This window comes from Pituophis catenifer, unplaced genomic scaffold (genome assembly GCF_029215685.1).
Source record: "Pituophis catenifer annectens isolate HBS135680 unplaced genomic scaffold, rPitCat1.0.hap2 SCAF_1, whole genome shotgun sequence".
In the NCBI taxonomy this organism is placed as follows: Eukaryota; Metazoa; Chordata; class Lepidosauria; order Squamata; family Colubridae; genus Pituophis; species Pituophis catenifer.
This window is the reverse complement of record NW_027256881.1, coordinates 192,816,461-192,828,335: the sequence shown is the minus strand read 5'-3', so window position 1 is coordinate 192,828,335 and position 11,875 is coordinate 192,816,461. Positions and strand designations below refer to the sequence as shown.

The window sequence follows — 11,875 nt, the reverse complement described above, 5'->3', positions numbered from 1 at the left end:
AAGAGAAGAGAAGAGAAGAGAAGAGAAGAGAAGAGAAAAGAAAGAAAAGAAAAGAAAAGAAAAGAAAAGAAAAAAAGAAAAGAAAAGAAAAGAAAAAAGAAAAGAAAAGAAAAGAAAAGAAAAGAAAAGAAAAGAAAAGAAAAGAAAAGAAAAGGAGAATGTAAAAGTATAAGCGGGGCAATTGAATCTAGGAAAGAAGGAGAGAAGGCCAAGTTTGAAATGTGAGCTTGGCTATAAGATAACAACTGACATTGATGGTTTGAACAACTGCAGGAAAGTACAAAATCAATAAAACTATACTTTGTCCAGTATAATATTTGTTGCTGTAACACAATGTCCCCACTTTCTTGTAAACCACAAAAAGGTATATATTCAAACAAGAATAACTGATTTTATTGCAAAATGTTTCTTAATATGAATGCCCATCAGTGTCAAATCAATTTATTCTGTTATATTAACTGAGTACTAAATGTTAACTTGATATTTATTATGATTTATCATATAGGATTGGACAGAGTCACAGGGGGTTATGACAGCCAAAAATAGAATTCCAGTAAAGTCAGTGATTTATGTGAGGCCTATTTTTCTTGGCCACCTTAAAAGTTGCTGAGCACATTGTAAGCCGCCCTGAGTCTTCGGAGAAGGGCGGCATATAAATCAAATTAAAAAAAAAAAATTGCTATGGTTTTAAGTTTGGAATAATCATAGCATGAGGTGAATATATAGATAGATTGGGGGGGAGGGAAGGAGAGAGAGAGAGAAAGAGAAAGAGAGAGAGCGTGCATGCCAATATATTGCCTTAATAAAGCATAATATACTCAATTTAGTCATTCCTCTTTTTAAGGTTACTCGCTCCAGATTTTGAAATGTTTTACAGCAATATATTTCAGTTAAGTTAACCCAATCTATACATATTATGTACTTCCCCCCCCCCAAATCAATCATAGCCATATATTCCAGTTTAAAAAAAAATTAAACCACACACCATCCCTTCCAAATTGTTGGATGAATTCACTATTGGTAGGTATTTCAGTCCTCTTTTTTTCCCCCAACTTCCACAAAAAGACGAGAAAAATATCCTATTATTCAATTGTGATCTTATACGGCTTTTGTATTACTAGCATTTCAAAGGTATGCCTCTGAAATGTCACATTCCCAAAATAACCATTCCAGGTTTGAGTGACAGGAGGCAAGTGGTCCAGAGCTGCGATGTAATGGATATGGCAGCAGCTGATTCCCTTAAAAAGTCATCGGTGCCTAGCCTTGGCAATGTGGCTTTATCAGAGCTATTCTGGGAACGTCTTGGTTTATCTGCAAGTAACATAACCTTCAACACTCTTTTGGAAGGATTAAAAGTTAACCCAACGTTTGAAATAACTTTTCACCCTCAAGCACATTATAAGAAATGATCACAAAGTCCTAAGAGTTCACAAACAGCAGGCATCATTTCATTCATGGGAAAAATGCAGTCCTCAAAAATAAATCTACAAAGACCTACAGACTTTTCTCCCACTTCTGCCCCTCCCCTCCCATCCTAGCCTGTCCCATCCCACCCAAATGCATCCCCTGCATATAGGGCTGTATTTAAAATAATTAAAGTGCCCCAGAGCTTTCTTGACAGAGAGAAATCACTCAATTCTTGCAGACATGCTACTAACCTGATTTCACAAGAGTGCCTAAGTGAAGTGGGCTAAGCCCAAACGGAAGTTTCTGGAGCGACGTCCTTATCCAGAGGATGACGTTAAACAATCCCAACATGAGAATGGTTGAGCCTCTAGCCCTCAAAAACAAAACTACACAGTCGAAACAGTGTAGTTTTGTTTTCTTTGCAATCCCTACACCCGAGGCGAGGCTGGGAATGCACGACTGCTCAAAAGGGCAAACATGGTGGTTTGGCTTTTTATACTCCTGATCTGCTGACAGGTCTGCCTGTGTCATTTCAACATCACTTCTCATTGGCTTTCGGAAAGGAAGGCCTTGGGAGAAGAGGGGGGAAGGGTCCACTTGGAGCAATAGGACCACCTGTTCGCCTGATTGACACATCTAATTTTGGCCATGCTGAAGACGGAGCAACTGGGCTGTTCAGAAACTCTAGTTGGGAAGGTAGACAACCATTGTACCAGATGCTCCTAAGCAATTCAGGCCTTCAGTATAATTCTTCAATAGAATAAAAGAATAGGGGAATGTAGGTAGAGATGTCAACACTTAACCCAGAAAAATCCATCTCTAATCACCATACGGTCAACCCTGTTACTGCCACTCAACCAGTCACATGGTGGGGAAAGAAACTGCTATCAAATGCCATTGCCCAATACTCTTGTTCATGCCATCTGGCCTTTGTTATTGTGGCAGGATATACGATTTCATCCAAGCAAGGTCCTTGTGCTTGTTTAATGGCCAATACATCGTAGCAATGACTTGACAACACTGTAGTCTAGATCTGAACAGATGATTTTGTATTTCTTGAATAATCTGAAGTGACACTTCAGATTACAGCTTAACCTAATATATATTAACTCATAATGGTACTGACTGCGGAAAGGGAACAGGCTATAACCAGCTCCATGCTTCAAATAGTATCAAAGTGAAGGCAAAGATATGAATTTGAAACTAGCGGAAGAGCATGGAAAAAGACTTATTCAGTTTACGCTAAATAAAACACTCCAGTCTAGCATCAGAAGTGGCAGAAAGGGGAAGGTGACACCCCCCCCCGATCTAGTGCAATTGGCCCTCACTCTTACAACATTTGTTGAGCAAAGACATTTCAGTGGTTTCATAATGCCACTGCATCTAGAAATGTTACCTTCTCAGTTCTTACATTTAATTTAAGCACCTTCAATTTGATTAACAGGGGGATACAATCAAGATCAAGGGAGGTACTAATACCACTCTATAAAGCCTTAGTAAGGCCACATCTAGAGTACTGCATCCAGTTTTGGTCACCACACTATGAAAAAAATATGTTGAGACTCTAGAAAGTGTGCAGAGAAGAGCAACCGAGATGATTAGGGGACTGGAGGCTGTATGAAGAACGATTGCAGGAACTGGGCATGGCTAGTCTAGTGAAGAGAAGGACCAGGGGAGACATGATAGCAGTGTTCCAATATTTGAAGGGCTGTCACAGAGAGGAAGGACTCAAGCTATTTTCCAATAGCTTGGAAAATTTCTTGTCTGGCACCCGAAGGCCAGACAATATTCCATGTCTGGCATCCAAAGGCCAGACAAGGAATAATGGATGGAAACTGAACAAGGAGAGATTCAACCTGGAAATAAGGAGAAATTTTCTGACAGTAAGAACAATCAACCAATGGAACAGCTTGCCTTCAGAAGAGCTTCATCGGAAGCTTTCAAGAAAAGACTGGACTGCCATCTGCCAAAAATGGTGTAGGGTCTGCTGGGCGGGGGGTTGGACTAGATGACCTACAAGGTCCCTTCCAACTCTGTTAATCTGTATCTGTATTTGGTAGCATAGTTATCCAATATTGGCATAAAATGTTTAAATGATGAGCTGAATAAGTTAAAAGAGGAACCCATAGTGTCAGTTTTCTTAAAGAAAAGCCCAAAACTAATAACTGTTGCTCCAAAAGACATGGATTCTGACAGTAAATCTCTTTCTCAGGTTGGACAATAAGTGCATGCAGGAAGGGAGATGGCCAGGCTTTTTTCCACACTTCTATTGTTTGCAAGTTTACATAAAATTTGCCTGTGCTGATACATCTATGTAGATATACACATTTATCCTTGCTATAAAGGTAAAAGGTAAAGATTCCCCTTGCACATATGTGCTAGTCGTTCCCGACTCTAGGGGGCGGTGCTCATCTCCGTTTCAAAGCCAAAGAGCCAGCGCTGTCCAAAGATGTCTCCGTGGTTATGTGGCTGGCATGACTAAATGCCAAAGGTGCATGGAACACTGTTACCTTCCCACCAAAGGTGGTCCCTATTTTTCTACTTGCATTTTTTACGTGCTTTCGAACTGCTAGGTTGGCAGAAGCTGGGACAAGTAATGGGAGCTCACCCCATTACACGGCACTAAGGATTCAAACCGCTGAACTGCCAACCTTTCGATCAACAAGCTCAGTGTCTTAGCCACTGAGCCACCACATCCCTTCATCCTTGCTATACTATAATCCAAATTCTTACTACAGGTAGTCCTCGATTTATGACCACAATTGAGCCCCAAATTTTTGTTGCTAAGGGAGAACATTTGTTAAGTGAATTTGGCCCCATTTTATGCCCTTTCTTGCCACAGTTGTTAAGTGAATCATTGCCGTTGTTAAATTAGTAAGATGGTTGTTAAGTGAATCTGGCTTCCCCATTGACTTTGCTTGTCAGAAGGTCGCAAAAAGTGATAACATGACCCCGGGACACTGCAACGGTCATAAATGTGAATCAGTTCCCAAGTGTCTTAATTTTGATCACGTGACCATGGGGATGCTGAAACGGTCATAAGTGTGAAAAATGGCCATAAATCCCTTTTTTCAGTGCTGTTGTAGCTTCGAACGGTCACTAAATGAACTGTTGTAAGTCAAGGACTACCTATATTAATTAACACAATATATGCACCTATGGTGGGGAGGACTGTGTGCAGGTGTGCATGCTCAGCCTTCTGCCCAAGGTTTGCTGATAGGCAACTTCAAGACTTCTAACTATCCCAATGAGAAGGAAATCTTCTATAGTTTCTCAACAACTGAAATCAGCATTGCAATCCTTCCTTCCTTCCTTCCTTCCTTCCTTCCTTCCTTCCTTCCTTCCTTCCTTCCTTCCTTCCTTCCTTCCTTCCTCATACAAATTTATTATTATTATATTTTTTATTTTTTGTATCCATTTGTTACCGCACTGACAGCTGCAGTAAATGATGTTGGAGCCTGCTCATCATTTATTTCATCTCTCCCCTAATGCCTCTAACCAAAGCTGGCCTTATGTTCACCCATAGAGACTTTGTGTATGTCCAAATTTCCTAATGTTCTTCCAAAAATTTATAGTATTACTATATTTGATTGTAAGATTTGTTCCTGAATTTTAAATTGCTAAATTGCTGTCAAACACTGATGGGTCAGTTACTTGGCAAATAATCTACAGATACTGTATATTAAGGGATTACTCTTTCAAACAATGGGATTCTTTTTTTTCTAATTGTCCAAAAATGTATCCCATACCAGAGAGCAATTTAGCTGTCTTGAGTGCCAGATAGGTAGAAAAGTGGGGTATAAATGAAAAATAAACATTTTAAAATGCATATTCTTTTTAACATTGTAAAAGTGGGAACTCTTCATTTATATTTATTTTCTAATTTGCCTTCTAATACTTTTTTTGTTTTGTCCCTGTCCATAGAACAATGGGCATTTTAAAGAATGTAGTCCTTGACCAATCATAAAAAAATGCAATTATTCATTCCTGTGTTGTCACCATTATTGTCTTTCTGCCACCCATGTTCATGACTATTTTATTAAGGCACAGCTCTGGGGCCACATCCAAGGCTCCGTGGGAGGGGTATGTAAAAGCTAGGAGTCTCAGATTTTCCCGTCTTGATCTACATCTTCTTGTTCTTGAGTAGCACAGCATTATTTTTCACTGTGTAGATAATGCTTACTCAGAACCACAACTGAGCCCAAAATTTCTGTTGCTAAGAGAGACACAGTTGTTAAATGAATCAGTGCAGCTAAATGACACAGTTCTTAAGTGAATCTGACTTCCCCATTGGCTTTGCTTGTCTAGAAGGTCGCAAAAGGTGATCACATGACCCTGGGACATTGCAACTGTCATAAATATAACAGCATTGAAAAGAGTGACTTATGACTGTTTTCCACACTTACAACCATTGCAGCATCCCCATGATCACGTGATCAAAATTCAACGCCTGAACGTGAGTAAGTCACTCTTTTCAATGCTGTTATAATTTTGAATGGTCACTAAACGTACTGTTGTAAGTCGAGGACTACCTGTATCAATCTCCTAAACTCTGTTTTCCTTTTCATTTATCTACATACATTCAATCCAACCCTTAGGAATTTTCTGCCAGTTCGAGGAAGTTTACTCAGTTTTGCGTAACTAATGCTGACTGTGCTGCACAATCCAAGAGAGAAGCAACTAGGAATGAAGAACCGAAGAGCAGGGGATCCTTCATCTTTATCTTTCTCTTTACACCAACCCCTATCACACTAGCCATCCTCATTTTTGCTTGGTCCCATATTAGCAATTACCAACCAGGACCAATTTTGCAACAGCTTTAAACCATGCCAGCTTGGAAATATGGTAGCTACTATAATTAGCTGCTGACCAAGCATCAGACTGGGAGTATGGATGACAACTGTCAATGACGCAGGACATATAGAAATGCAAGGGTGTTTGGGGTCAGCTGTAGCACTTTTCTGGAACTCTGTGAATGAAGAGGAGCTAGTCAAAAGTGTATTTTCCACAGTAAAATTATTTTTTAATTAATGGGTAAGGACAATCAGATCTTTTCTGATGGAGCCCTCAGATCTTCAACGACAATAAGATCTCCACTGTTTTGACAGCAATGGATATTCAAGACTCAGATGAAGTGATATTTGTTACTATTCCCGTTTTGTTTGTTTTTTAACCATTGTAAAGCAATTTTCTTCAGCTACTGGTCATCAAATGAATTACTATATTTTAGATCAACTCCAGATATTGGGCTGAATTTTCAGGTGATTGCTGTGATAAATTGGGAAGGTTTTGGTCTGCACAAACTTTTAGTCTCAGGATGTCTTTATGACACATTAAGATCCCTTTCTTTTCCCAACAGTAAAGATCTACTACTGAAGAAGTGATTATCAGCTTATGACCACAACTGAGTCCCAAATTCTGTTGTTAAGCGAGACATTTGTTAAGCGAAGTTTGCCCCATTTTAGGAACTTACTTACCGCAGATGTTAAGTGAATCGATGCAGTTGTTAAGTTAGAAACAAGCTTTTTAAGTGACTTTGATTGTCAGAAGGTAACAAAAGAAGATTGCATCAGTAGTGAAATCCAATTTTTTTTACTACCGGTTCTGTGGGTGTGGCTTGGTGGGCGCAGTGTGGCTTGGTGGGCATAGTTTGGTGGGGAAGGATATTGCAAAGTCTCCATTCCCTCCCCACTCTGGGGCCAGCCAGAGGTGGTATTTGCCGGTTCTCCGAACTGCTCAAAATTTCCACTACCGGTTCTCCAGAACCTGTCAGAACCTGCTGGATTTCACACCTTGATCACATGATCCCAGAATACTGTGACCATCATCAATATGAACCAGTTGCCAAACATCTGACTTTGGATCACGTGACCATGGGAATTTTGCAATAGTCATGTGAAAAACGGTCATGATTCATTTTTTACAAGGGTATTGTAACTTTGAATAGTCACAAAATGAACTCTTGTAAGTCAAGGACCAGCTGTATTGTATCACCTTGGGAGGAACAAAATAAAGGCATCAGAGATGGGATATTCTTCATAAGTAGAGGAATGTCTCTTCTATACTGTATATCAGTATATCCCCTCTGGCTGGGGGATTCTGGGAATTGAAGTCCACCCATCTTCAAGCTACCAAGGTTGAGAAACACTGCTGTATATCCTACAAAACCTGAAAAAAGAGCTTGGAGCCATAGCATTATAGCTTGAAAAATCAGGTTCCAGTTGTATCTATCCTTCTATCCAAATAGAAGGATATGGTAGAATAAATATTAATATTAGATTGTTACATACTGATCACTAGGTTTGGAGAAAAGTATTCATCCATTCAGAGCCTAAAGACAATACTAGTTTAACATTCCAAACTTTAAAGATACAAATACTGCTGTATGTTCTATGGATTAGCCTTCCTATCAAGAGAGAAAGATAGCTTTTTCAACGGACTGCATGCCCTTTCAAATTATATTTGATTTCTCTGTGGATCCGTTTTACTAATCCATATTTTTTTTTCACTATTAAAAACCTGTACTTTTATGTTTGGAAGCTCATATTAAATTGAAGAAGTAATGTCAGACCTCAAAGCTACTGCTTCTATGTATATACCACAGTTCTTGATGCTGCGTATTGGCAATATAAATGAAGAGAAAAATCAAGCTCACAGTAAGCAAAATAACTGTTTATTGACAAATTACATTTTATCTTACTTCTCATTGTATAGTTACATATTATGAAAATATGAGGTTTCCTTTTATGTTTTGCTTTAAGGAGGTAAAGGATAAAAAGATTACAAAGTAATCATACAACATATTATTTTGCTTCATTACAGATATACTAAATTATCCATTTAAAGTTTCTACAGAAAATACTAAACAGATAAACCTAAAACAAAATAAAAAAATCTTATGCAGTTCATTTCACCTTTGAAAATCAGCCATGACTGAGAAACAAAACTCTCTAGTACAAATTTTCTGGATTTATCACATTCATATAACTGTAAACTCTGCAGGTGTTTACCCCATCATATGCTGGGGAACAACTGTTTCATCACGAAGTTGGATTAAGCTGCATTCTTCCACAGTATAATATTCACTCATTGATTTGGTGTCACCTTATGGGAGAAATTCTTCATTAGCCACCCGTAGCTACACCCATGTAGTTAACTTTGTGAGTGAGACATTTTTCTCTCCTTCATGATACCGCCAAATCTTTAAATTGTGAATCCAACTTTAAAACTAGAGGGTTGCAGCCAAATATGTCATTCTAGTCTAGGAGATCCTGGTTGTGTCTCTTTTATTATATAAAAGTATTATATTATATAAAAATTTTGTAGATGTTAAGCATAAGAGTATCCAATTAATTCATGTTGGCAACATGATACAAAACTCTTTGGAAGACCAATTATAGTATAATATAATATATTACATTACATACTGTATAATTATTGTATAGTATATAATAATTTATGCTATACTTTTCCAAGGTTCTTTTTTCCTCCAATAACTCAGGCTATATCTTCCAATTTCTCCTCTTGATGTATCTATGCAATAATTAAAGTGCAGCTCTCATTTTCTACAGTCAGAAAAAGGAAGCTCAATTTTCTAATGTACAGCTCACCAATAGTCGCTGCCATCAGGTCTTAACACATTTCCAGTCTCATAACAAATCCTTCACAGAATCTGTTTTGAATAACAGGACTGAGGTTCGAGAAAGAATGAAGTCATTTTTAAAAATATTACCACTAGGCAATTCAGATTATCTCCATCCTCTTGGACCGAACAGGAAGCTTTCAGGGCAGATGGTGAGGCTCACAGGCAGATTTAAATCTTGACAATTGCATTTTTAGAAACTGAATGCTGATTATCCCTTTCGGTACGTAGGGGGTATTGAAACCATGTTCATACACATCCATACACAAGATATACACAGTACATGCCACACTAGCTCATTCTTGCTATTACATGAATATGAAAATATCACTAATCCCCACCCACCCCACTTCTAAATGCTGGGAGTCATTTGAAAGTCATCTGATTCCCACCAGACTGGTACCAAAAGTAGTCACTATTGGTATCTGTCAAGAATCATACTTTTCCCCCTTCTCCTTCTCCTTCTCTTTTCCTTCCTCCATCATCCTACATTCTCCCGCTCTCACTCTCGCTTTCACAGTCTTTTCTCGGTCTTTCCTTTCTTTTGGCTCCTCTCTCTCAGCAGTTGTTTTTAGTGAATCACAGCTCTTCTCTTTAAATCGCCGCTAGTTTTCTGCCGGAGCTTCCTTCCTCTTTGCCAAATATTTTAAAATTACTCACTTTGACAGTTCAAGCCACAGCACATATGGGAGTTCCTCACAAATGAGAAGGGCACAGTCTGCTAATAATGCTTTCTCTTCCAAGTGTATTGTGGTTTGTCATAGCCTCGAGTCCGCCATGTCAAAATGACATGACAGGACACATTCACACTGGGTTAAAGAGGGCTTCCCTCATTCCAGCGGGTGGTTGCTTTCAACCTCGTTGTCCCCCGGACTTCTCCTCTGTTTCGTGTGGATCTCCAAACTTAATGCACCTTCAAAGGGTCCCCGAGCACGAAAAAATCAGAGTCAAAGAACAAAGATCGTTCTTTTTCCTCTGCACTGCCCCGACATTGCCACCGGAAGTCTTAAGAAGTGGCAATGGGGGGAACAAAAGCATACAGTAGAAAATATGGGACTAACTGTTATAAACTGCAGGGGTAAATCTGTATCTGATAAATCACTCTCAACAGTGAGTTCACATGACAAAATGCTTTCATATGACAAAATGACAAAATAGCATATCCAGCAAATGCTATTTATATAAAAGTCAAAAATTCTTTATTACTGGTCAGTGATCCCGACTAAATAAAGCTTATTGAATAAAGCCTACAAAACATTAGAAGTTTGTAAATGATAAAACTCACACAACAGAGGCATTGGGGGAAAGCAATATGTCCTTCTTTTCCTTGGTGTTTTATTTGAACTATGCACAAATGAAAGACTGGGAGTGGAGAACTTTGTGCTAGTATCACCATCTTCCTTTCAGAAGCAAGCAGATGGTTTCACTCCCCTTTTTCCCACTGCCTCTTTTAACCTCTGAAAATCTGATCTGGGGAGAAAATTGTCCTTCTCCCATTCTCCTTTTCTGGATTTTGTCTTTTCCATGAGCAGAAAGATCTATTTTCTTCACAAAGTCTGGTCTGACTACAGACATAGTTAAGGATAAAATATTTCAATGCGTGAAACTTGATCTGGAACATGAGGTGTCACAGAGCAAGTATGATTTGTTTCTTCATGACAAAACAGAGGACTGTAAGCCACCTGCTGCAAACAGCTTTGAAGGGCAACCTTTTTTTTAAAAAAATAAAAAAGTGCACTAAAACCCCATAAAGTTCCATATCTTGCCACATTTAACGTTGTGGGAGCTTCATTTGCCAGAAGGTTCCATAGCTTCCTACACATTACAATACAGGAGCTTTCCTGTGGCCACACAATATGTCTCCAGTGCATGGACTATCTACACATTGATTTTTAATGATCAACAATTCTTATTCAACAGAAATTCTGTTCAGTAAGTGGCATTAGCCCAGTGGTGAAATCCAATTTTTTTTACTACCGGTTCTGTGGGCATGGCTTGATGGGCATGGTGTGGCTTGGTGGGCATAGCAGGGGAAGGATACTGCAAAATCTCCATTCCCCCCCACTCCAGGGGAAGGATACTGCAAAATCCCCATTCCCTCCTCACTCTGGGGCCAGCCAGAGGTGGTATTTGCCGGTTCTCTGAACTACTCAAAATTTCCGCTACCAGTTCTCCAGACTGCTCAAAATTTCTGCTACCAGTTCTCCAGAACCTGTCAGAACCTGCTGGATTTCACCCCTGCATTAGCCCATCCCCCATTATTGTCCTCCCTGATATCTGAGATAACCTTAATTACCTCACAAAGTCATTGCCCATCACTGTACATGATCACAAGGAGAATTTCCTTACCAGGTATAATCTTTACTTCATAAATCGCAATCACTTAAAGGGTTCCTCTGCTTTCAGTTTTGCCTCTTTGGAAGTTTGAGTTTGAAAAACCTGAGTCTGCTTGTGGCCCTTTGCCTCATGGTTAATGTCTGAACATTAGCTGCTTTGTTGATGAAAAAACACACAATATGAAAAGAAGACAATAGTAAGAAAGCTTTATAAAGAAAATACTTGAGGGGCTGTTCCTGTGCTTCCAAAGGCAAAAGGAACTTAAATTGAAGTTACCTCTTGGAATGTTTTTTTATTTGATTTTGACCTCTCAAGCAATGTCAATCTTGACCTTGTACTGCTCAGGGTGTGGCAGTCCTCATTTTCCCCCCCAGCAAACGGCCTTTCTCTTGATTTGATTTAGTCTTGCATTGAGGATATGTCACTTTTATTTTTCTCTGAAACAAAATGAAAGTGTCAGATAGCACGGGAACAAGGTCTTCCTCATTT

At 39.1% G+C, this 11,875-nt stretch overlaps 2 protein-coding genes across 6 annotated transcripts in view; both read right to left on the bottom strand.

Moving 5' to 3' along the window:
* Positions 1–1,851, bottom strand: part of TTN (titin) — a 319,867-nt gene extending 318,016 nt beyond the window's left edge. For both annotated transcript variants that reach the window (XM_070957152.1, XM_070957229.1), the window contains exon 1: positions 1,659–1,851. The gene's annotated coding sequence lies outside the window, so the exon portion shown is untranslated. The remainder of the gene's footprint in view (positions 1–1,658) is intronic.
* A 6,279-nt stretch (positions 1,852–8,130) lies between these two features.
* CCDC141 (coiled-coil domain containing 141) overlaps positions 8,131–11,875 on the bottom strand; it is a 127,310-nt gene continuing 123,565 nt past the window's right edge. For 2 of the 4 annotated variants that reach the window (XM_070956794.1, XM_070956950.1), the window contains exon 27: positions 8,131–11,823. In XM_070956794.1, coding sequence (XP_070812895.1) covers positions 11,786–11,823 — 38 coding nt within the window. In that variant the 3' untranslated portion in view covers positions 8,131–11,785. The remainder of the gene's footprint in view (positions 11,824–11,875) is intronic. The other 2 variants (XR_011601653.1, XR_011601655.1) reach the window with 2 other exon arrangements.